The sequence below is a fragment of the Mustelus asterias genome, unplaced genomic scaffold (assembly GCF_964213995.1).
Source record: "Mustelus asterias unplaced genomic scaffold, sMusAst1.hap1.1 HAP1_SCAFFOLD_1047, whole genome shotgun sequence".
NCBI lineage: Eukaryota > Metazoa > Chordata > Chondrichthyes > Carcharhiniformes > Triakidae > Mustelus > Mustelus asterias.
The window spans coordinates 30,953-56,209 of record NW_027590992.1 but is presented as its reverse complement, the minus strand read 5'-3'; the positions used below and the strand labels follow the sequence as shown (position 1 = coordinate 56,209).

At 46.5% G+C, this 25,257-nt stretch overlaps 1 protein-coding gene across 3 annotated transcripts in view; it reads left to right on the top strand.

Moving 5' to 3' along the window:
- The window catches only part of miga2 (mitoguardin 2), a 57,535-nt gene extending 32,278 nt beyond the window's left edge, over window positions 1-25,257 (top strand). For all 3 annotated transcript variants that reach the window (XM_078205883.1, XM_078205884.1, XM_078205881.1), the window contains 8 exons: window positions 6,583-6,698; window positions 7,813-7,885; window positions 12,085-12,171; window positions 12,910-13,008; window positions 15,798-15,932; window positions 18,358-18,411; window positions 18,601-18,717; window positions 23,108-25,257. In XM_078205883.1, the coding sequence (XP_078062009.1) occupies window positions 6,583-6,698; window positions 7,813-7,885; window positions 12,085-12,171; window positions 12,910-13,008; window positions 15,798-15,932; window positions 18,358-18,411; window positions 18,601-18,717; window positions 23,108-23,314 (888 nt within the window). In that variant the 3' untranslated portion in view covers window positions 23,315-25,257. The remainder of the gene's footprint in view (window positions 1-6,582; window positions 6,699-7,812; window positions 7,886-12,084; window positions 12,172-12,909; window positions 13,009-15,797; window positions 15,933-18,357; window positions 18,412-18,600; window positions 18,718-23,107) is intronic.

Genomic DNA, 25,257 nt, shown 5'->3' with positions numbered 1-25,257 from the left:
TTCATTTTGTTGACATTGAGGGAGAGATTATTGTTGCCGCACCAGTTCACCAGATTCTCTGTCTCATTCCTGTACTCTGTCTCATCATTGTTTGAGATCCGACCCACTCCGGTTTTATTGTTTTATGTCCATGAATGGAAGATGGAATTCAGGGGAACAGTCTTTCCCTGGAGTGTAGGCGTGGTGAATAGCATAGAGACATTTAGGGAAAAGCTGGATTAACATGAGAGAGAGAGAGAGGGTGAATGGAACAGATAAGGTGGGAAGAGGCTTGTGTGGATTATAGACAGTAAGAAGTCTCACAACACCAGGTTAAAGTCCAACAGGTTTATTTGGTAGCAAATACCATAAGCTTTCGGAGCAATGCTCCTTCGTCAGATGGAGTGGTCAGATTATAGACGCCAAGGGAGGAATGTTCCTGTCCTGCCTACCACAGGAACTGTAGCGGGTGGGGAGCAGGGCGGCAGACTGTGAAAAGGTCTGTTAACCTCAGGCGGGATTATCTGGCTTTGGGGCGAGCGCGGCAGGAAAGTCCCACCCCAAATGTCTTGGATATTGATCTTTGCTGACGAATCTGTCATTCCTGTATCTTTTGTGTTTATTTTAGATTTCATCATTTGGTGTTTATTGTTACTAAAACCGATCGGTCTTAATATAATTAAATCGACTGGATGAAAGTGACCAAACTGGATAGACTGAACATTAATAATGTAAAAGCAAAACTATAAAGTGACAATTGGATCAGGTAGAATATGGATACAGATAGGTTCACATTTCACTGCACTGAAACTGAGGTAAAATGTTGCTTACATGAAAAACAAACATAGACCAGATGGACCAACTGACCTGTTGTGTGCTGTATAATTCTTTGCAGGATCTTTCTCTTGTGTCGCTGCAGATTCAGAGTTATTTGTTGTACTCCTTGTATGGGAGTGGCTCTTCAGCTGGAGTCGATCACACTGTAGTGAGACCTTGAATATAAACCAGTTCCACTCTGTAAGGAGTAGGTGGAAAACTTTATCATTGTGTTCCTTTAGACATCTCTGTAACTTCTCACAACCATGTGATATTTGCTGATCAGGTTTACTTGGTGAGAAATTGTATTGTTACAACAGATATTTCCATGTCCTGTAAATCGGATTGGTCTTGTTGATCAGATGTTGGTCATCATCACAGGGTTACTTGGGTCTGAATTTATCTGAGAAGCACGAGCAAAGGCAGCTTGATTTGTTGGGAACAAACTTCTGCTATAAATAGAGGAAGATTGGTTGAATGCAGAATAATGTTGCCTGTTTTGTTTGTAGCCTCTCCGATAGCTGTTCCAACACTACAAGCGGTAATGTTAACGGGCACTGCCCTTTTTACTTTAATGGATTTATTTTCAGCAAGCAGTTCCAGTGATCAGTCACATCCATGTGTGAATTCCACATTGGCCTTTTAGTCTGTTTATACTTCAATCCTGGCGTCAGTGCCAAGTGGTTTCACTTTGCACAGATACTGAAAAGTTCCAGTGTGCATCAGGAGCTGCACCTGATCTGACTGACTTTTCGTAGAATCCCTACAGTGCAGAAGGAGGCCATTCATCGAATCTGCACCGACAACAATCCCACCCAGGCCCTATCCCCATAACCCCACATATTTACCCTGCTAGTGCTCCTGACACTAAGGGGCAATTGAGCCCAGCCAATCAACCCAACCCACACACCTTTGGATTGTGGGAAGAATCTGGAGCACCCGGAGGAAACCCCTCGCAGATACGGGGAGAACGTGCAAACTTCACACAGATGGTTACCAAAGGCCGGAACCAAACCTGGGTCCCCGGCGCTGAGGGGCAGCAATGCTACCCACTGTGCCATCCTGAGGCCTTGCCTTAACCATATAACACATGCAGCAGGAAATTACCATCTCTAAAAGGGGGAATCTAATCATCTCCAATTGATATTCAACTGCATTCCCGTCACTGAATCCCCCACATTATGTAGTGCTTACCGTTGACCAGAGACCTAATTGGATCGTCCATATAAATGCTGAGGCAGCTGGTGGGAGGCTGGGAATTCTGCAGTGAGTAACTCATTAACCAACTTCCCAAAGCCTGTCCACCATCTACAGGGGACAAGTCAGGAGTGTGACGGAATACCCTCCACTTGCCTGGATAAGTGCGGCTCCAACAACACTCAAGAAACTTGATGCCATCCAGGACAAAACAGCCCGCTTGATTGGCACCCATCCACCAACTAACATTCAATCCCTCTGCCACCGGTGCACAGTGGCAGCAATGTGTACCATCTGCAAGATGCACAAAGCAATCACCAAGGCTCCTTAGACAACACCTTCCAAACCTGTGACCTCTACCACCTATAAAGACAAGGGTGCAGCTGCTATGGAACTTCACCACCTGCAAGTTCTTCCCCAAGCCCCACACCATCCTGACTTGGAAATATATCACCAATCCTTCACTGTTGCTGGGTCAAAACCCTGGAACTCCCTAACAGCACCATGGGTATACCTACACCACATGGACTGCAGTGATTCAAGAAGGCAGCTCACCATCACCACCTCGAGCAATTAGGATTGGCAATAAATGTTGGCCGAGCCTGAGAATCCTGTGCGGCCAAATTCCCCTCCAGTTCGATTTTCAAGTTTGCTGACGACACCACCGTAGTGGGTCGGACCTCAAACAATGGTGAGACAGAGCACAGGAATGAGATAGAGAATCTGGTGAACTGGTGCGGCAACAATAATCTCTCCCTCAATGTCAACAAAACGAAGGAGATTGTCATCGACTTCAGGAGGCATAAAGGAGAACATGCCCCTGTCTACATCAACGGGGACGAAGTAGAAAGGGTGGAGAGCTTCAGGTTTTTAGGTGTCCAGATTGCCAACAACCAGTCCTGGTCCCCCCATGCTGACGCTATAGTTAAGAAAGCCCACCAACACCTCTACTTTCTCAGAAGACTAAGGAAATTTGGCATGTCAGCTACAACTCTCACCAACTTTTACAGATGCACCATAGAAAGCATTCTTTCTGGTTGTATCACAGCTTGGTCTGGGCTCCTGCTCTGCCCAAGACCGCAAGAAACTACAAAAGGTCATGAATGTAGCCCAATCCATCACGCAAACCAGCCTCCCATCCATTGACTCTGTCTACACTTCTTGCTGCTTTGGCAAAGCAGCCAGCATAATTAAGGACCCCACGCACCCCGGACATTCTCTCTTCCACCTTCTTCTGTTGGGAAAAAGATACAAAAGTCTGAGGTCACGCACCAACCGACTCAAGAACAGCTTCTTCCCTGCTGCTGTCAGACTTTTGAGTGGACTTACCTTGCATTAAGTTGATCTTTCTCTACACCCTAGCTATGACTGTAACACTACATTCTGCAGTCTCTCGTTTCCTTCTCTGTGAATGGTATGCATTGTCTGTATAGCGCGCAAGAAACAATTTTCTCTGTATGTTAATACATGTGACAATAATAAATCAAATCAATCAATTAATAATAAAGAAATGTAAGATGTCCCTGGGATCATCTGTGCGCCATGAGTACACACAATTTGGGTTGTGCAGGAAGCCTTGGGTGTTGCTTGGATTAGTGGCACAGAATGTCTGAAATGGCTCAGATTATATTGCTTTTTATATCTATATTCTATGCAGTATATTTTAAATTCCTATCTCCCTTCCAAGTATGAGGGCTGGAGACCTGTTTCCTCTCTGAGCACTAGAGAATGAAGTGAATTGTTTGCCGTCATTCTCTCTCCACCATTAACCCACCCATGTTCCAAATTTTCCTGCATTCTCTCCTTTTGTTCTGCTACAATTCTGGTCCGCAGCCCAAATGATCGTTTCCCGTGTCTGAACTTGGACACTTAAGGCCCTATTTTGCCATTTTGATTCCAAGTGCTGGGTGGACTTCAAACTGAGAATGTTTCAGATCCGACTTTTAGACCCGTTCTCAGGTGCCCCCATATACACTCTGCCTGAAAAAATATCAGCGATTCCGAATCGCGCTGCAGAAGCCTGCGGGCGGGGCTTAACACACCTGAAATCCTGCAGCTCCGATCGGCGCCTCCAACTGCGCATGCACAGAGAAAAAAATGATAGAATGCTGCTCCCCTGCCACATCCCTCCCGGGCTGGACAATGCCTCCCCCTGGCCCTCACAGATATTGTCCACCCCCACAACATTACTGACTCCCTTATCCCCCCCCAACCCCCCTCAGCCACCCAGACCGATCACACCCATTTCGAGTGCGGTCCTGATGGTGGCCATTTTTGGGCCTTGGTAAAGGGGGAACCGGCACGGAGGTGGGTGTGGATTGTGCTACCCACCTCATGCCCGACTTTACCAAGTTTTCACGCCCAAAAATGGGCGCAACTTGATGGTAAAATCGGGCCCTTAGTCTGTGCTCTGTACAATTGTGGGAGAACATTGCCGCTGGTACCCAAATCTCTAACAGGGGTTCAGGGAGGTAAGTCCTGAGAGCAGATTGTGTATGAAAGTTTTGTATTGCTTTGAGTTTCGAAGTTTGTAGTGTGATCTGTCCCAATTGTTGCATAACGATTGGTAGAGTAGATAAACTATTTCCTTAAATGGATGGAATCAAAGGTAGGAGGTATAACTTTTTATAATTTGAGCCAAAAACCATTCAGAGATGATGTCAGGAAGCATTTCTTGACACAGAGGGGAGTGGAAATCAAGAACTTTCCTTACAAAAAGGCAGTTGAGGCAGGGGGACGTTAACTTAAAATTTCAATACCAAAATACATAGATTTTGGTTGGGCAAGGATATACGTTAAGGAACCAAGGTGGGTAAATGGAGTTAAGATACAGATCAGCAATTTCCTCACTGAATGATGGCACTGGCTTGAGTGGCTTTAATGGCCTATTCCTATCCCCGCATCCAGCTTTAGCCTGTACTGATGGCGAACAGCAGCTGGAACCCTGGCTGGTCTTTCACTGCTTCCAAGTCAAAGGTTGCAAACAGCACCAATATCTTGTATTTATTTATTTTTTGATTCAGTTGTGGGACATGGGTGTTACTGTTTGGCCAGCATTGATTGCCCATCCCCAGCTGGCCTTGGAGGGCAGTTGCTGTGAGTCTGGAGTCACATGTAGGCCAGACCGGGTAAGGACGGCAGATTTCCTTCCCTAAAGGACATTAGTGAACCAGATGGGTTTCCCCGACAATTGACAATGATTTCATGGTCATCAGTAGATTCGTAATTCCACTTGTGAAAAAAATCGAATTCCAATTTCACCATCTGCCGTGGCGGGATTCGAACCTGGTTCCCCAGCACATTAGCTGAGTTTCTGGAATAACAGTCTAGTGATTATGCCACTAGGCCATCGCCTAGAGCATTTTTAACATAGAGAAACATCCCAAGATGTTTCACAAGAGCTATTTATCAAATAAAAGTTGACAGCAAATCATATGGGGAGATACTAGGACATAGAGATCAAAGAGTATGTTTTCAGTTGAAGGAGAAGAGAGAGGTGGATAGTTTAGAGAGTGAATTCCAGGGCTTAGAGCCTAGGTAGTTGAAGGTATGATACCAGCGATGGGGTAATGGACATGTGCATGAGCCCAGAGTTGGAGAGCTGCTGAGGTCTCTGAGGGTTGTAGTGCTGAAAGAGTTTATGGATCCAGGGTAAGATTTGAAAACAAAGGTGAGGATTTTACAATTCGAGGAGGGGAGGCAATGGCCTAGTGGTACAATCGCTAGACTATTAATCCAGAAACTCAGCTAATGTTCTGGGGACCCGGGTTCAAATCCCGCCACAGCAGATGGTGGAATTTGAATTCAATAAAAAAACTCTGGAATTAAGAATCTACTGATGACCCTGAAACCATTGTCGATTGTCTGGAAAACCAATCTGGTTCACTAATGTCCTTTAGGGAAGGAAATCTGCCGTCCTTACCCGGTCTGGCCTACATGTGACTCCGGAGCCACAGCAATGTGGTTGTCTCTCAACTGCCCTCAGGCAACTAGGGATGGGCAATAAATGCTGGCTGCCAGCGACACCCATGTCCCACAGATGAATAAAAAAAGTTGCCAGACCTGAAGCCAGTGAAGGTCAGCAGGCGCTGGTGGTGATGGGTGAACAGGATTTGGTGTGAATCAGGATATGGGCAGCACAGGTCTGGGTAAGCACAGGCTTACTGAGAGTGCAAAATGGGAAGCAGGCTGGGAGAGTCTAGAGGTAACTGTAGCCCTCTAATTAACACCGTGACCAAGGATTGAACTTGGGACCTTCTCGACTGTTTGGCTGGAAGTTACTGTTACCCAGTGAGGCCATTGGGGGAGTCTACCAATGAGAAATAAAACTGCCTAAAATAGATCCTGCAGCTGTAAGCAGAGTATGGGATGGGCCAGCTCCCCTTTTGCATGCTAGGTCTGCCAGAAGCTTCCAGGTCAGATTCAAATTACAATCCTGCAGACTTCACTGGTGGACTGTGGACATAGAAGGACATGCAGACGGAGAGGAATGTTGACTCGCTGAACTTGTGTCCTATTGCAACATTTAAGCTACCATGTGTCCTGTGCAGAAAAGAGATTTAAATATCATCCACACTTTTATATCTGCAGCTATTTGATTCTTTATCATTCGATGAGGAGCGATATCAGTCGTCCAGATCATCCGTTTTATACGAAGAAGCCATGAGGATCGTCCGAGACGACCAGGTTGCCTGCCGATCGTTCAGGTGGGTGGCCAAATCTTTCCTCAGTCTCCTCACTGCCTTCCCCTCCCCCCTCCTACCCTGCAGAAGGGTCTTCCAGCAGGGTTACAGCTCGAGGGTGATGTGGTCTTCTGGTGCCGTTATGGGTGAGGTCGGACGGTTAATTGCCAGATGTGGTTGGAAGAGCAGATTCGGGAGTCAAGCTCCATCCTGTCCATACTGCCGCATTTTTCCCAGGAGTCGTTACTGGATAGTTATTGTGGAGCATAACTTTGGCTGATTTTCCTCCAGGTCCTTCTCAGCTCAGGATTTTCATCTTTGCTTTCTTGTTCCTTCAGAGCCTCAGCCTTCCCTATCTGTGTAACCTCCTACACCTTAAAACTCTCCAAGAATTCTGCATTCTTCCAATTCCAACCTCTTGTAGCATCCCTTTGCCACATTGGCCATTACTTCAGTTGCCCCAGATCGATGCCCTGGAATTCTTTCCCTAAACCTCTCAACCTTTCATGGGCGGCACGGTGGCACAGTGGTTAGCACTGCTGCCTCACAGTGCCAAGGATCTGGGTTCAATTCCGGCCTCAGGTCACTGTTTGTGCAGAGTCTACACGTTCTCCCGTGTCTGCGTGGGTTTCCTCCCAGACTCCAAAGATGTGCAGGTTAGATGGCTTGGTCGTGCTAAATTGCCCCTTAGTGTCCCAAGATGTGTAGGTTAGGGGAATTAGTGGGGTAAATATTTGGGGGTTACGGGGGACAGGTCTGGGTGGGATTGCCCCTTAGTGTCAGGGCGATTACGTGGGGTTACAAGGATAGGGCTTAGGTGGGATTGTTGTTGGTGCCGACTCGATGGGTCGAATGGCCGCCTTCTGCACCGAAGGGATTCTATGATTCTCTCTTCCTTTTAGACATTCCTTAAATCCTACTGTCAGCTCCTATAGCTTGGTGTCAAATTCTGTCTGATTTATGTTCTCTTAAAAAACCTTGGGACATTTTACTAAGTTAAAGGCGCTATATAAATACAAGTTTGTTTGACTCAGAGAGCTGTCCCTGTCCAGAGATGGAGCTGCCTGTCAGCCTGGGCAAGATTCAACTCTTTTCCAGTCCCTGACTGTAAATATGCTGGCTATCTTGTGAATTTCAGAACAGAGATCCTGGAATGCTATAGCGATGAGGACTTCCTGGCAAAACTGCATTGCGTGCGGCAAGCATTTGAGGTAAGCCTGTTTTTGAGGCTGGTCGATGGGTGAAGGAGACAGTGTTGTAGAGATTTTCAGGTGTTGGGTGTGTGCATGGGGGAGTTTGTGAGTACATAAATGTGCGTGTAAAAGGCATCAATCTTCAGTCTCACTGTGACTGTCTGGGGATGAGGTGAGGGGCTTATTCTGGGAATTTTATTTTGTTCCACGCTGTAAATCCTTTTCCTAGGTTTTCTTGACACCAAGGGGCAGGCTCGCTACTTCTGCCAGGCAGAAAGGGGAAAGCTGGGGGGGGCGGGGTGTGTGTGGGGCGGGGTGGGGGGGGTGTGCGCGAGGTTTTTGAAATTCTGAAGCAGTTGGATAGGATAAACACAGACGAAGTTCCGCTGGAAGACAATTCCAAAGCTAAGGGCCGTAATTATAAGACAGTCACTAGTAAATCCATTTGGGAATTCAGGAGAAACTTCAGAGTGTTGCGAATGTGGAGCTTCCTGACACATGGAGTGGTTTTGAGGCAAATAGCATAGATGCATTTAAAAGTTTATTTATTAGTCACAAGTAGGCTTACATTAACACTGCAATGAAGTTACTGTGAAAATCCCCTAGTTGCCACACTCTGGCACTTATTCGGGTACACTGAGGGAGAATTTAGCATGGCCAATGTACCTGACCTGCATATCTTTGGACTGTGGGAGGAAACCGGAGCACCCGGAGGAAGCCCACGCAGACAAGGGAAGAACGTGCAAACTCCACACAGACAGTGACCCAAGCCGGGAATTGAAACCAGGTCCCTGGCACTGTGAAGCAGCAGTGCTAGGCGCTGTGAGGCAGCAGTGCTAACCACTGTGCCACCGTGCCGCCCACAGGAAGCTAGACAGAGATGTGAGGGGAAAAATGGAATAGAAGGATATGCAGATAGGGGGAGCTGAAGCAATATGGAGGAGGCTCATGTGGAACAGGAACCTCGGCACAAGCTGGTTGGGCTGAAGCAAGACCTATTTCTATGTTGTAACTCAATGTAGAATAATTGAGGGGAACATCACAGTTGATGTACCAGGTTGCTTACAGGGTAAGGGTCGTCTGCTCTCTCCTAATGAAGGAAACAATGTGTAATTCATCCTGCTCTTACACCCAGCATGAAGAACCAGAGGCTGGTTGTTGGGTGACCAGGGTATCTGCGCTACACGCCTGGCTCATGACTCCCTGTCTACCACCCAACCATGGGAGGACAGTGTTAGCAACGCTGAGAGCCATGCAGCCCACCTGGAACATCATGCAGTGGAGGCTGGGTCATTGAATTTATTCAAGGCCAAGATAGATAGATTTTTATTAGAGAAAGGATTATGGGGGACAGGCAAGAAAGTGAAATTGTGAACATAAACAACCCCCGGATGGTGGGGCAGGTTTGAAGGGCCAAATGGCCCACTCCTGCTCTTAAGTCTCACAGTCCTATGTAACGTACTAGTGAAGGGGAGAGAGGTGATGTGGGAGAGGAAAGGGTAAATCTTAAGTAAACTGTGCCTTGTGTTGGAGCTGCACCACATGGTGAGATATGGGGATATCCCATAGGCAGCGGGGAGAATTACAGTGAGAACTCCCTAAATCATGTCATATACTTACTAGCACTGGCAGAGGGCCAGAAAGATGCTGGCTGGAATGCAGTGTATGCAAGGGGGAGGGGAAGAAGGAAGGGATAATAAAAAAATATACTTTAAAAGATGGTGTCACTTTGGGAGGGGTGGGGAATATATTTCTGTCTCTGGATTTAATTCTAACTCTGATTAGGGAGATCTGAGGAGTTACAACCGTTTGAATCCTGAAGTATTTTAAAATAAAATTTTCATTCAATGTAGGATCCAAGAATTGGGGACAAGGCTTTAAAGTTTATAAAATTTATAGTTTATTTATTTATTAGTCACAAGTAATACTTACATTAACACAGCAATGACATTACTGTGAAATTCCCCTAGTCGCCACAGTCCGGCGCCTGCTTGGGTCAATGCACCTAAACAGCACATCTTTCAGAATGTGGGAGGAAACCGGAGCACCCGGAGGAAACCCACGCAGACACGAGGGGAGAACGTGCAGACTCCGCACAGACAGTGACCCAAGCCGGGAATCGAACCCGGGTCACTGACGCTGTGAGGCAGCAGTGCTGACCACTGCCATCGTGCCTCAGGGAGTCGAAAGTAAATAGGAGATCCATGCAACTTTATGTTTTCTAAAAGGGCAGTAGATGAAAGCAAATTGCTGCGGATGCTGGAATCTGAAACCGAAAGAGAAAATGCTGGAAAATCTCAGCGGGTCTGGCAGCATCTGTAAGGAGAGAAAAGAGCTGACGTTTCGAGTCCAGATGACCCTTAGATTAGTTTGTTATTAGCGATGATGGTGGAACAGACTGCCAAGACAGGGCTTCCAAAGGAGTGAGTGCATTCCAATTGGTAAAAGGAACATACATTTATTAGTTCCGGGGTTGTGGTGCAGCCTGATGAGAGGTTTGGAAGGCTAGGCTAGCTAGCCAAAGCTCTACTTTTGCCCAAGACCTGAGTATATCACTGTGTAATTTTTTTATTTATGCTTTCATGCGATGTGGGTGTCACTGGCAAGGCTAGCATTTATTGCCCATTTGCCCTTCAACTGAGTGGCTTGCTAGGCCATTTCAAAGGGCAGTTAAGAGTCAACCACATTGCTGTGGGTCTGGAGTCACATGTAGGCCAGACCGGGTAAGGACGGCACATTTCCTTCCCTAAAGGACGTTAGTGAACCAGATTGGTTGCTACAAGAAAAAAATCCATCATCTGCCTTGGTGGGATTGGACCCATGTCCCCAGAGCAATAGCCTGAGCCTCTGAATTACTAGTCCAGTGATATTATCATCATTACTCCCCCTAATCTATAATTAGCCACAGCCGGGGTACTGTGTGCAGTTCAAGTCGCCACATTATAGGAAGGATGTGATTGGACTGGAGGGGGTGCAGAGGAGATTCACCAGGATGCTGCCTGGGATGGAACATTTTAAGTTTATGAAGAGAGGTTGGATAGGTTTGGGTTGTTTTCATTGGAGCAGAGAAGACTGAGGGGCGACCTGATTGAGGTGTTCAAGATTATGAGAGACATGAACAGAGTGGATAAGGAGCAGCTGTTCCCCTTAGTTGAAGGGTCAGTTACGTGGAGACACGCTAAAAGTGAGGGGTGGGAGGTTTGGGGGGGATTTGAGGAAAACCTTTTTACCCAGAGGGTGGTGAGGGTCTGGAATGCACTCCCTGGGAGGGTGGTGGAGGTGGGATGCCTCACATCCTTTAAAAAGTACCTGGATGAGTACTTGGTACATCATAACATTCAAGGCTATGGGCCAAGTACTGGGCAAGTGGGATTAGGTGGGCAGGTCAGGGCATTTCATGCGTTGGTGCAGACTCGATGGGCTGAAGGGCCTCTTCTGCACTGTAGGATTCTGTGATAATAACGAAGGGCTGTGGAGATGATAATCCACTTCTCCTGCTCCTCGTCACTGTCCAGTTAACTCAGTTAGAGGTTTGCAGTTTTCAAAAGAAGGGGGGGCAGCGGTTGGGTTTCACTGTGATGCCTCCGTGGTGGAATGGCCAGCTCCTATTCAAAAAGTAACACATGATTTACCGGAGGGTGCTGGGGGAGCTAAACCCCATTCTGAATCAGTGGCTTCAGCTGAAGAGAGGAAGAGGGTTAATGATATAAACATGTTCCATTATAATGAGGGACCGATGCTCGGGGAGGGAAGCAGCTTTTGTTAAAGAGTAAATTTCCCTCTAATTTGTTGAAGATTGGAGAAAAATGTATTCATAAGGCAATCTGATATTTCCCTCTCTGAGGTCCAGCCGTTGTCTGTAGTTGCTGTGCTCTTAGTGTATCAGATGGTGGTACAACAGCAAAAATTAAAGCTAAAATTAAAACTGAAGATGCCAAAAACCTTCAGCAGGTCAGGCAGCATACATGGAGAGAGAATGTTCATGTTTCAGGATCTTTCACACTGATCAGAAACATCTTCTGTGGACAGAGAAACAGAGTTAATGATTCCAGTCTGTGTGGAAGATCCTGAAATGTGAAGTTTCTCGCTCCACAGAGGCTGCCAGACCTGCTGAGTATTCCTAGGATTGTCTGTTTTTATTATATTAGGGGTGGAAGCTGGATCTTTATTCACTGTACCTTGCTTCCATTTCTAATAAAAGTTTATCGTTGTCACAGGTGTTGCTGCAGGATGAGTCAAACCGGCTATACTTCAGCGAAATTGGGAAGCAGATGATCACAGGACTGATGTCCAGTGCAGGAAAGGTAAGAATCCCTACAGTGCAGAAGGAGGCCATTTGGCCCATCGAGTCTGCAGTGACCACAATCCCTCGTAGCCCCATATATTTACCCTAGCTAGTTCCCCTGACACTAAGGGGCAGTTCTGCATGGCCAATCAACCTGATCCGCACATCTTTGGAATGTGGGAGGAAACCGGAGCACCCGGAGGAAACCCACACAGACACGGGGAGAATGAGCAAACTCCACACAGACAGTGACCCAAGCCGGGAATCGAACTCGGGTCCCTGGCGCTGAGAAGCATCAGCGCTAACCACTGTGTCACCGTGCCACCCTAAACACCACCCCTCCCTCAAACATGCTGTAAACCCACCCCCCTTCCTGTAAACCACCCTCCCCTGCCCAAAATGTCCTGTAAAACCTCTCCCCAAACATCCTGTAAATGCTGGAACACTATGTGCCAGATGCTCAGATGATTTACATGACAGCCTGGCAGCCTTAATTCCTCAGCTCAAGGGAGGATCTGTCCCGTTGCAAAGAGGGAAATGCCAGTCTGTTAACCGAGTGACTTTCTGAAATCGGAGGCGCTGCTCGCCATTCTTCATTTCTCCTGTTGAGGTGAGCGGTGCTGGTGACAGAATTAGACTGGTTGAAGAAAGAGGCGAATCTGGGCATAAACAGTGGCAAAATCTGATCTTCCCATTACTGTAATGTCATTAAAAAGAATCTGATCTTCCTTTCCTTGTCTCACTTTGCCTCTTGCAGAATGTAAATAGATTCCACGAGACCTACGAGGAAATGCTGCAGTATGCAGCAAGGGAAGAAACTTGGGCAACGACAAAGAGGGAACTGGAGGGACGAGGGGTAGGTCCTGAAACCTTTTCAGCTGCTGTCTGGGTAGCGCCAGAATTGAACTTCCATTCAGTGTTTTGCTGGTGTGAATTACCGGAGATTTACATTTTCCAACACATTAATGCCAGTCAACAGAGATATATTCCAATGTCCACTGCACTGTGGTGAACTTGAGGTGGAACCATGTAATGTTTTAAGTACATCAGCATCTCTTGCTGTGGGCAGTGCCAAATATTCATTCTGGGCTATGAAGGATAATTTTTATTTGTTCATGAGATGTGGGCGTTGCTGGCTAGACCAGCATTTATTGCCCATCCCTAATTGCCCTTGAGAATGTGGTGATATGCTGCCTTCTCGAGCAGTCCATGTGGTGTAGGTATACCCCCAGCAGGATAGAACAGCATAGAGTAGCAGCTTCGTGTGCAGCGATCCAGATCACAACACTCTAGGAAACGTTGTTTTTTATTATTTTGCTGCATTTCTCTGATGTTGACTCACCCTCTGGTGAGTAAATGATGGGTTCCAGCGCCGCTCCAGAGACTGGAGCACAAAATACATATTGACATCCCCAGTGCAGTACAGAGGGAGTGTTACCCTGTCAGAGGGGCTGTCTTTCAGGTGAAGTGTTAGACCAAGGCCCTGTCAGCCCCCTCAGGTGAATGTAAAAGATTGCCATGGAGGTATTTTGATGAAGGGCAGGGAAGGTCTCCCTGGTGTCCGAGCCAATGTTTACTCCATCATTGACATCACCAGTAATGGGTTACCTGCTTTTCTCATTGCTCTTTGCGGGATCTTGGTTGCACACGGATTGGCTGGCTCCTGAAGAAGATTAGGGCACACGGAGTTGGGGATAGTGTGTTAAAGTGGATTGGGGACTGGCTATCCGACAGGAAGCCAAGAGTCGGAATAAATGGGTGTTTTTCCGGTTGGAGGAAGGTAACTAGTGGCGTGCCGCAGGGATCGGTACTCGGGCCGCAACTGTTTACCATTTATATAGATGATCTGGAGGAGGGGACGGAGTGTAGGGTAACGAAGTTTGCAGACGACACAAAGATAAGTGGAAAAGTGAATCGTGTGGAGGACGGAGAAGATCTGCAGAGAGATTTGGACAGGCTGAGTGAGTGGGCGAGGATATGGCAAATGGAGTATAACGTTGAGAAATGCGAGGTTATACACTTTGGAGGAAATAATAACAAATGGGATTACTATCTCAATGGAAACAAATTAAAACATGCTACCGTGCAAAGGGACCTGGGGGTCCTTGTGCATGAGACGCAAAAGCCCAGTCTGCAGGTACAACAGGTGATCAAGAAGGCAAATGGGATGTTGGCCTATATTGCGAGGGGGATAGAATATAAAAGCAGGGATGTCTTGATGCACCTGTACAGGGCATTGGTGAGGCCGCAGCTGGAATACTGTGTGCAGTATTGGTCCCCTTATATGAGGAAGGATATATTGGCATTGGAGGGAGTGCAGAGAAGGTTCACCAGGTTGATACCGGAGATGAGGGGTTTGGATTATGAGGAGAGGCTGAGGAGATTGGGTTTGTACTCGTTGGAGTTTAGAAGGATGAGGGGGGATCTTATGGAGACTTATAAGATAATGCGGGGGCTGGATAGGGTGGAGACGGAGAGATTCTTTCCACTTAGTAAGGAAGTTAAAACTAGAGGACACAGCCTCAAAATAAAGGGGGGTCGGTTTAAGACAGAGTTGAGGAGGAACTTCTTCTCCCAGAGGGTGGTGAATCTCTGGAATTCTCTGCCCACTGAGGTGGTGGAGGCTACCTCGCTGAATATGTTTAAAGCGCGGATGGATGGATTCCTGAGCGGTAAGGGAATAAAGGGTTATGGGGATCAGGCGGGTAAGTGGTACTGATCCACGTCAGATCAGCCATGATCTTATTGAATGGCGGGGCAGGCTCGAGGGGCTAGATGGCCTACTCCTGCTCCTATTTCTTATGTTCTTATGTTCTTATGTTATGTTCTTTTCTACATTACAGCGACCACATTTCAAAACTGATTGTAAAGCAATTTGTGACATCCTGAGGTTGGGACTGGTGCTGTCTGAGACATAGGAGCAGAATTGGGCCATTCAGCCCATCGAGTCTGCTCCACCATTCAATCATGGCTGATATGTTTCTCAACCCCATTCTCCTGCCTTTTCCTCATAACCTTTGATCCCCTTACCAATCAAGAGCCTATCCCCTCAGCTCTGACGAAGGGTCATCTAGACCCGAAACGTTGGCTCAATTCCCTCTCCACAGATGCTGTCAGACCTGCTGAGATTTTCCAGCAATTTTTTGTTTTTGTTTCAGATTCCAGCACCCGCAGCATTTTGTGTTTATCTTAGGAACCTCATAGAAGAAGTCTCATAGAATCCTACAGTGCAGAAAGAGGCCATTCGGCCCATCGAGTCTGCACCAACCACAATCCCACCCAGGCCCTATCCACATATCCCGACATATTTACCCACTAACCCCTCTAACCTACGCATCCCGGGACACTAAGAGGCAATTTAGAATGGCCAATCAACCTAGCCTGCACATCTTTGGACTGTGGGAGGAAACCGGAGCACCTGGAGGAAACCCACGCAGACACGGGGAGAATGTGCAAACTCCACACAGACAATGACTCAAGCCGGGAATCGAACCCAGGTCCCTGGAGCTGTGAAGCAGCAGTGCTAACCTCTGTGCTACCGTGCTGCCCATGTATCTCTGTATGTATGTAACCTATGTATCTCTGTCTTAAAATAAATGCAAGATCTTTCTTTTGTTAACGGGAGATGATGCCTTGTGTTCACAGGTTGTGTGCATGAGCTTCTTTGATATTGTGTTGGATTTTATTCTGATGGACGCCTTTGAAGACTTGGAAAGCCCCCCGTCGTCTGTGGTCGCTGTTTTACGGAACCGCTGGCTCTCAGATAGTTTTAAAGAGACGGTGAGTCAGGCTGATTTGCGTTAGTGTGCTGCGGTGACTGTAGGAAAGACGATTCACAAGCTACCTGTGCTGCAAGCAAATTAATTAAAACCAGTCCCATTAATCTCCATGCCCGTTAGACAGCTCTCCCGAGGCCTGAGGCTGTCAGTGCTGCTTTTTCTGGGTCACTGAAGGTACTAAGGACCAAGGACTAACTTTAACCACTCTGTCTCATGCCTGCGCTTTCTTTCGGTCGCGTGTGTTACGTGCCTTGTTTGCCTTTCTCTCCATTGTGATTTAGTGTAGTCTTCAGGTGAAATGGGGTTGGAGCATGGATTAATCGGGGTGCACAGACAGAATTCAGTCTTCATTTCGAAGTGAGTCATCGTTTCCTTCTTTTTAGCTTCGCCTTTGTTAGAAATTGCTGTGTCTGCATTTATGATGAAAGCTGTCTGTGTAAATTCACTATGCTGTAATTACATCCCTACTACTTTCAGCCCCTCTCCTGCCCAACCCGAGCCTGCGGGAATGTTGAGGTGCCTTCAGTGGCCGGAGGCTATAATTTACAATGTGACGTGTTTACATGCTAAGTTGCAATACTAAGTATGGACACCAATTTATAATGGTAAAAGTTGACAGGAAGTACGTGCGAGTGTAAGATTTTTAATATCTTTAAGACATTTTTAAAATATTTTATTCCATTCTTCAAGTTACAATGCCAATGCTCAGAGTGGACTGAGCTAGCCCCTTAATCCAGCTCCTTGCTTGCTCCTGTAATAATTCCACAGAGGTGAAGGTCCTGTCATCAAAGGTTCCTTTATTTAGAAGATATACTATACAACCGAGTGCTCTGTGTGTGCTCCCTGCTTCAGCAGGCAGAGAGACTGACACACCTGCTTTAAATAGGGAACATGAGGCTCCCTGATTGGGCCATCAATTAGGACTCAATCAGGGATTTATTTTGTTTATTACATTTACGTTATTACAAAACAATTGCAAATATTCAAAGAACGAATATGAAAGATACATTACCAATGGCTAACGCCATCCATTTATCGATAACCTACAATTACTACCTTCTATTTAGGGAGGGTTCATTGTCGGTTATAGTTATCCAGGGCATTGCCCTCTAAATGCACCTCAATTTACAAATCATAATTTACAAATCTACAAACATTAGTACAACACAGCAAACTGTACACAACAAAAATAAACATTGAAGCATATCCGTTGCCCTCCAGGGCACTGCCTCCTGGGTTTTTCCCCTGCTGGGGGGTTCAACCCTCCAGAGGTACTTATGTCCGGGGGTTACACCTTACGGATGTTCGGCCAGAGGGGGGAAGGGGGAGGCCATCCCGGACCTACTCTGTCTGGACCCTCCCTTCCGGATTTCTGGAGTATTCAGTCAGGGCTCAATCGGAGTTCATATAGTGTGTTAGCTTTTATTAACAGGGGGTTGGAGTTTAAGAGCCGTGGGGTTATGCTGCAACTGTACAGGACCTTGGTGAGACCACATTTGGAATATTGTGTGCAGTTCTGGTCACCTCACTATAAGAAGGATGTGGAAGCGCTGGAAAGAGTGCAGAGGAGATTTACCAGGATGCTGCCTGGTTTGGAGGGTAGGTCTTATGAGGAAAGGTTGAGGGAGCTAGGGCTGTTCTCTCTGGAGCGGAGGAGGCTGAGGGGAGACTTAATAGAGGTTTATAAAATGATGAATGGGATAGATAGAGTGAACGTTCAAAGACTATTTCCTCGGGTGGATGGAGCTATTACAAGGGGGCATAGCTATAGGGTTCGTGGTGGGAGATATAGGAAGGATATCAGAGGTAGGTTCTTTACGCAGAGAGTGGTTGGGGTGTGGAATGGACTGCCTGCAGCGATAGTGGAGTCAGACACTTTAGGAACATTTAAGCGGTTATTGGATAGGCACATGGAGCACACCAGGATGATAGGGAGTGGGATAGCTTGATCTTGGTTTCAGATAAAGCTCGGCACAACATCGTGGGCCGAAGGGCCTGTTCTGTGCTGTACTGTTCTATCTATGTTCTATACTCCAACCTCGTTTGCCTGACTGAAGTCAGCACACTCTTTAAAAAAAAAACCAATTCAAATTTAATTCAATTCATGGTCACATACGAGATCTAAGCTGACAAGAAACGGCATCGCATCCCATCTTGGGCTAGATCTGATGCTTGATTTTAACCAAAAGGCTGAATTGCGATTTTAGACATTTTGATAGGCCAAGAGGACTTTATTTATGATATGCAAGACTAATTTCTATTGAGTCTCTTTGTTCTGCATTTTGTGGGTCTCATTGCCTATCTTTAGCTAGTGGCAAACAGTGCACATATAATTCACTGGCAGCCATCACATGCCCTCTGTTTTGTGATTGGGGATGCATTTTATTCTGTGTTTTGACTCCTCTTGTTTCCCTTGAACCCCACAGGCGCTTGCCACAGCTTGTTGGTCGGTGTTGAAAGCAAAAAGGCGATTGCTACAGGTCAGTAATCAAAGGGGCGAGGGGACGATTCAATGATTCTAAAGACCTTCACACGCAAGGCGTAGAGAACACTGCCCGCTTGGCTGAAATAGACTGAAAAAACAAAGTAATTTTAAAATTAAATGATACTGTGGAGTTCGGTTTAAGCATTGGTTAAGTGTTAGTTATGTTGTTGTCCTGTGACTGTAGGTCCCTGATGGTTTCATTTCCCATTTTTACTCCATTTCGGAGCATGTCAGTCCTGTCCTCGCCTGGGGCTTTCTTGGACCAAAGCAACACCTCTGTGAAGTTTGCACTGTCTTTAAGGTGAGACACTCCTTTTAAAATCTCTTTGGTCTCCTGTTGTATTGCAGCTGAGGGCAAGGTGGCTTGCTCCTTCTCGGGTGTTGATTATGATTTTGTTTCTTTGATTTTGTTTATTGAAAGATAAGCATTGTTCTGGGGATAAGGATGTGACCGGCAAAACCGGCATTTATTTATTACTCATCCCTGGTTGTCTCTTGAGAAAGTGATGCTGGCCTGCTATCTGGAATCGCTGCAATGTTGAAAGGGGCAGTGCCAACACAGAGGGAATGCCAGGATTTTGATCCAGTGATGATGAAGGACTAACGGTATTGTTCCAAGTCAGGATTAGGGTGGCCATTGCCAGAGGTCACTAATGCCAGACACCATTGTGATGTGTGGGGATGGCATCATCTCATTCAGAAGGGGCGGCATGGTGGCACAGTGGTTAGCACTGCTGCCCCTCAGCGCCAAGGAGCCGGGTTCGCTTCCGGCCTTGGATCACTGTCTATGCGGAGTTTGCACATTCTCCCCCACTGTCTGCGTGGGTTTCCTCCGGGTGCTTTGGTTTACTCCCACACTCCAAAGACGTGCAAGTTAGGTTGATCTTGGGCTGAATGGCCTCCTTCTGCACTGTAAGGATTCTCTGGTTCTAAGGTGCAAAGTGATTTGAAGACAACTTGTCAATGGAATCACCACAAGGCCTCTTAAGAACATAAGAAATAGGAGCAGGAGTAGGCCATCTAGCCCCTCGAGCCTGCCCCGCCATTCAATAAGATCATGGCTGATCTGATGTGGATCAGTACCACTTACCCGCCTGATCCCCATAACCCTTAATTCCCTTACCGATCAGGAATCCATCCATCCGCGCTTTAAACATATTCAGCGAGGTAGCCTCCACCACCTCAGTGGGCAGAGAATTCCAGAGATTCACCACCCTCTGGGAGAAGAAGTTCCTCCTCAACTCTGTCTTAAACCGACCCCCCTTTATTTTGAGGCTGTGTCCTCTAGTTTTAACTTCCTTACTAAGTGGAAAGAATCTCTCCGCCTCCACCCTATCCAGCCCCCGCATTATCTTATAAGTCTCCATAAGATCCCCCCTCATCCTTCTAAACTCCAACGAGTACAAACCCAATCTCCTCAGCCTCTCCTCATAATCCAAACCCCTCATCTCCGGTATCAACCTGGTGAACCTTCTCTGCACTCCCTCCAATGCCAATATATCCTTCTGTGAAGACCCCGATCAGATAAGGTTGTGTCCGTTGCACCAAGCCTCTTCTCCATTTTCCTTGCTGCAATACTGCCCCTCACCTCCAGCAAATTACCCACAGGCGTGAAGAACAGATAGGAAACTTCAACTCACACTGCCTTCAACCCCAAACTAATATCGCTCCAGCGTCAGACATTGAGCTTCAGGATGCAGAATGATGCTTGTGTGTGCTCGCTCAGAAACTGAGCCACAGGTCAGCGCCGACTCCGTCTCTGAAGCAAATGTGAAAATGGGTCTTTCACTAAAAACCTGGAAAATGAAGGCGTTTTTCCAGCCAGCTCCCACAGCAGAACCCCTCCCACCTATTGAATAAGATCAAAGGTGGGCCATTGTGGACCTTTTTCCATATCTTGGGAGCCTCCTTTCAATGAAGGCGGATGTAAATGACTAACTTCACCATCTCCTCCTGTGTTCCAGCTCAGCCTCCGGCCAGCTGAGGAAAAGAGTATTCGAAGATCAGGCTCTCAAATCCGAGACTGCGGTCTTGGTTTAGAAACCATAGAATCCCTAGTGCAGAATGAGGCCATTTGGCCCATTGAATCTGCACCGACAACAATCCCGCCCAACCCCTATCCCCGTTTGCTGCTCAGTAGTGATCTCCACACTCCCATATGCTTTGGAGACTTGGACAACCTGCAGCAGGAAACCCAGAGTACTGGAAGTGTATCGCCAGTGGTGCCTTCTCAAGATGCCAGTGGCCATTAAGGCAGTCTGACAGCAGTGCCGTCTCCAGCTTGCTCAGCATGGAGGTGCTAATCACTCTAAACTGGCTCCACCGGGCAAGACACATCGCTCATATGCTTTACACCAGATTCCCGAAGCAACTGCTCTGCTCGAGTCTTAGGGCAGGAAACTCCCAGAACAGCGGAAATACTTTAGGGATGTTCTCAAAGCACCCTGAGGAGATCTAACATCACTGCTGGCTCATGGGAGTCCCTTTCATGTAACTGACCATATTGAAGTTTATTCAGCAAACCATTGAATGCTTTGAGAGACTCCGGAACATGTAGAGGTGAAGTTGAAGTGTCCGAGGGAATGCACAAACCTCCAAACACCTCATATGCCCAACTCTTCAAATCCGTGACAGGCAACCTAGACTGGTGAGTGAGTGAGTGACCCTCCTTCATCTCAGTGGGCTGACCCTATGAATGAGATTGAATACACGCTGAATATTTCACAACCAGTTATAAAATACTTAATCATACATATATTAATAGAACTCTCATCAACTTCAAATAGTAAAGACAAAACTATTTACACTTAGGATGCAGAGGGAGCGCACTGCTCTTGCATGCAATGTTGCGTGTAATCAGCATGGACCTCACTTCACGGCAGGCCTTCCTTTGTGTCTGTCACTTCAGTCATACCAGTAGGGGAAAAGCTACATGGATGGAAATCAGCAGAATGTGGCAACCCTGTGTGTGGGAAATGGTTAACAAAGTGTCTTGTGGCCTAACCCAGAACCCAGCTGGGCCACATGTGGCCCCCAGGCTGCAGGTTGCCCCACTATTCCCCCCACGCCTCCCCCCGCGCCATGTGTGGCAGCGTCGGCAGATCGCACATTGGACTTATCAGACATTTTGGAACCAGTCGAACAGGAAGCCTTCCTGGATGCAGAGGGACTGCTGACATGGACGGGGAAAAGGCACGAAATACTGGATGTAAAGCCATCCACTACTGGACAATGGTCAGGCTGGCTAAAAAAACACAACAGGTACAAAATTGGATGCCGGGCCACTCTAGTTGGGATTATGTGTGTGACTTGGAGGTGGGGGCATTCCTGTGTATCTATTGCTATTGTACTTCTAGTCACAGTAAGAAGTCTCACAACACAAGTGTCCAGAGGGGCAATTTTTTTACTGAGGGTGGTGAGTGTCTGGAACAAGCTGCCAGAGGTAGTAGTAGAGGCGGGTACAATTTTGTCTTTTAAAAAGCATTTATACAGTTACATGGGTAAGATGGGTATAGAGGAATATAGGCCAAATGCGGGCAATTGGGATTAGTTTAGGAGTTTCTTTTTAAAAATGGCGGCATGGACAAGTTGGGCCGAAGGGCCTGTTTCCATGCTGTAAACCTCTATGACCAGGTTAAAGTCCAACAAGTTTATTTGGAATCAGGAGCTCTCGGAGCGCTGCCCCCTCATCAGGTAAGTGTTGTCACACCTGATGGAGCAGCGCTCCGAAAGCTCGTGATTCTAAATAAACCTGTTGGACTTTAACCTGGTGTTGTGAGACTTCTTACTGTGTCTGCCCCAGTCCAACGCTGGCATCTCCACATCAGTGCTGCTTATCAGTGGAGATTTGGGAGCTGTATAGTATTAATATATTGATATTTAACTGATAGAAATGTTATTGAGCCTTGAATATGCAACGAAGCCGTATTAACGGCCCAGTGAAGTGTTTCTGAATTAATTACAATAATTAATCTTAATTCCATAATATTTAACTCACCACTTTTGGAATTTCTCGGACAGTTTGGTGGATAAATGTGTGGCGCTGACAATTCATAGAAATTGTGGAATGGTACAGCACAGGAGGAGGCCGCTTGGCCCATCATGCCTTCCTCATGCCTGAAAGAGCAATTAATGAATCTTATTTCCCTGGTGGCACGGTGGCACAGTGGTTAGCACTGCTGCCTCACAGCGCCAGGGACCCGGGTTCGATTCCCGGCTCGGGTCACTGTCTGTGTGGAGTTTGCACGTTCTCCTCGTGTCTGCGTGGGTTTCCTCCGGTTTCCTCCCACAGTCCGAAAGATGTGCTGGTTAGGGTGCATTGGCCCGAACAGGCATCGGAGTGTGGCGACTAGAGGAATTTCACAGTAACTTCATTGCAGTGTTAACGTAAGCCTTACTTGTGACTAATAAATAAACTTAACTTTTTGCTCTTTCTCGATGGCCCTGCAACTGTTTCCCTGTTAGAGATTCAATTGTCCTTGATGTTGCCACCCACTGGCACCTAGTGTTACTGCAGCAATCTTGCAATGAGTTTTTTAAAGTTTCAAACTGCAGAAGTAGATAAAAGATGTTTCTGTAATTTAGAGGAAAGACGTGGGGAGGGGGAGGGGGAGGGATGTCTTGAATACTGTCTGTTATATATTTGTTGTTTAACTATAGTTTTTACACACAATTGTTCCTTTGTCTTGCAGCAACAAATTCTCCAGTATCTGAAGGATATGTTTGATCTGGATAAAGTGCGATACACTACAGTGAATTTGCTAGCGGACGACATTGTGCAGTTGTCACGGAGACGCAGCGAGATTCTCCTGGGCTACCTGGGCGCTGATGCAATAGCAGAAATGAATGGGACTGTACCCACTGACAATGGACCTTTGGAAGAGGCCAGTCTTGTATGAAACCCTGGCACTAAGGTTTTTTTTTTAAAAAAAAAGACTAAAAAGAAAATTAATTTTGGGAAGAAATGAATCAAACCACTTTGCACTGAGAATCAGTGGTTGATAACTGATTCCTGGATGACCCCCATTTTGAGGAGACTCGTAAGAGTCTTGATTCGAATACCCCACACATGTTAAGGTTGGCTCATTCTGTTGGATATCAGCATTTTGATATGACATGGTCGGGGACAGGAAGAATGGGAAGTTATTCCTCCAGAATCTAATGCATCTTCAATTTGTTGGATGGTGAGATAAGCCACCCTGATAACTCATGAATTGCAGGACAAGAAATATGCTTCCCTTCACTTTTACATTTGACGGGGGGGGGATATAGAATCAGCCTTGCTCTTTAAACTCAGGTGCAACTGCCCCTCTCAGTGGTGTAGTGGACGAATACATTGCCTGGTCTGTTACTGAGCCATACAGATGAGAAAATGTCATTGTGATTGGTAGATGTCCAGGGTTATAAAGAGCACACAACATTTGGCCTTAGCATCACTCGCCTAGGGAAGAAACAACACAGAATTGTTACAGCACAGAGGGAGGCCATTTGGCCCATTGTGTCTGTGCTGGGTCCCCTTATGAACAGTGCACCCAATGTCATTCCCCTGCCTTCTCCCCATAACCTGCACATTCCTCCTTATCTAATGTTTCCATGCCTGCGCTTTTTTCTCATCCCCCAGCCCAGTACTACCCCAAATCATCAAATGATACAGCACAGGAGGAACCCATTCTTTGACACAAAAAGGATTGCATCTATGAAAATTCAGGGCACTTTTTTTTATCCAAGACCAGCATTCGAGCTGAGAAATCGGGCAATTAGTTTGTTTAAATTTTTTTCGAAAAAAAAAAGTAATTTGACTTTTAATGCGTTATTACTCTTGTCAATCGATATGATTCTTGATGCTGTTACACGATCTGTCATTTGTTCTCCAGTTCTGCGGCAGTCCTGTACTGTCACTGAGTCGATACCAGCGGATTGTGGGCATGTTTTGATATTTTAACCAGGATAAAACTGAGTGAAGCAGGGGCTGGATGCTTCCTGATATTCCACTGTTTGTGTTTGATGTATAATTCCGTAGTTAAACCACCTCCCCACATTTTTTTAATTGAATATCCCTCCCATGAGTACGTGTCACTTGGCAGTCGGGAGATATTTTCACACTGTGTAGAGGTCAGTGTCCAGAATGGCTGGGGGCTAGATGTAGATTATTTTTCCTGCACTGCCCCCTCCACCTCCTTGAGTAAGCAATCCTGCAGAACACTGGAGGGAGGGAAATTAACTAAAGTAATTCTCTTCATAACCCTGTGCCTTCAGGAAGTTGATAGGTTTTAGTGAAACCCAGCCAGAATGGTGGTGATGGGTTAATTCTCCTGTCGGTCACACCTGGAGACTGCACTGCCTCTAGTTAATAGCAATGGTTTGATTCACTTGATTTCTGTTCTTTAGCTATCCTCCACTTGTTGTATTTTGCTGGGGAAATAATTCTGTTTTTATTGGGAGAGTTTGGTTTGAGGAAGTTTGTTGGTGCTCCCGTTGAATAGACTCTGTTTGCTGTTACATCAACTTTGTTTTCTGCCAATAATTCCTGTCTGCCAGCGGCGCTGGTATTTGCTCTGGTAGCAAAACGTAGGTGAAATGGATTGGGTCAAACATAAGGGGAGTGGTTCCGTGTAACCCAGACAGTCATAAAGCAAGATTCTCATTTTTCACCCAAACCGTCATTAGGAGGGGTTTTGTGCTGCTGCGCTGCTCAAGCAGTCTCATTCACTTCCGCTTACTGTCCTCTGTGGGTGCACAACCTGGGAAGTACTGCACAGTGCCATAAACAGGCCACATGCAACCACTCTTCCCTCTAACAATGACCCAGTCTTGCTATGCAATAAACAGGCAGCACTTTACG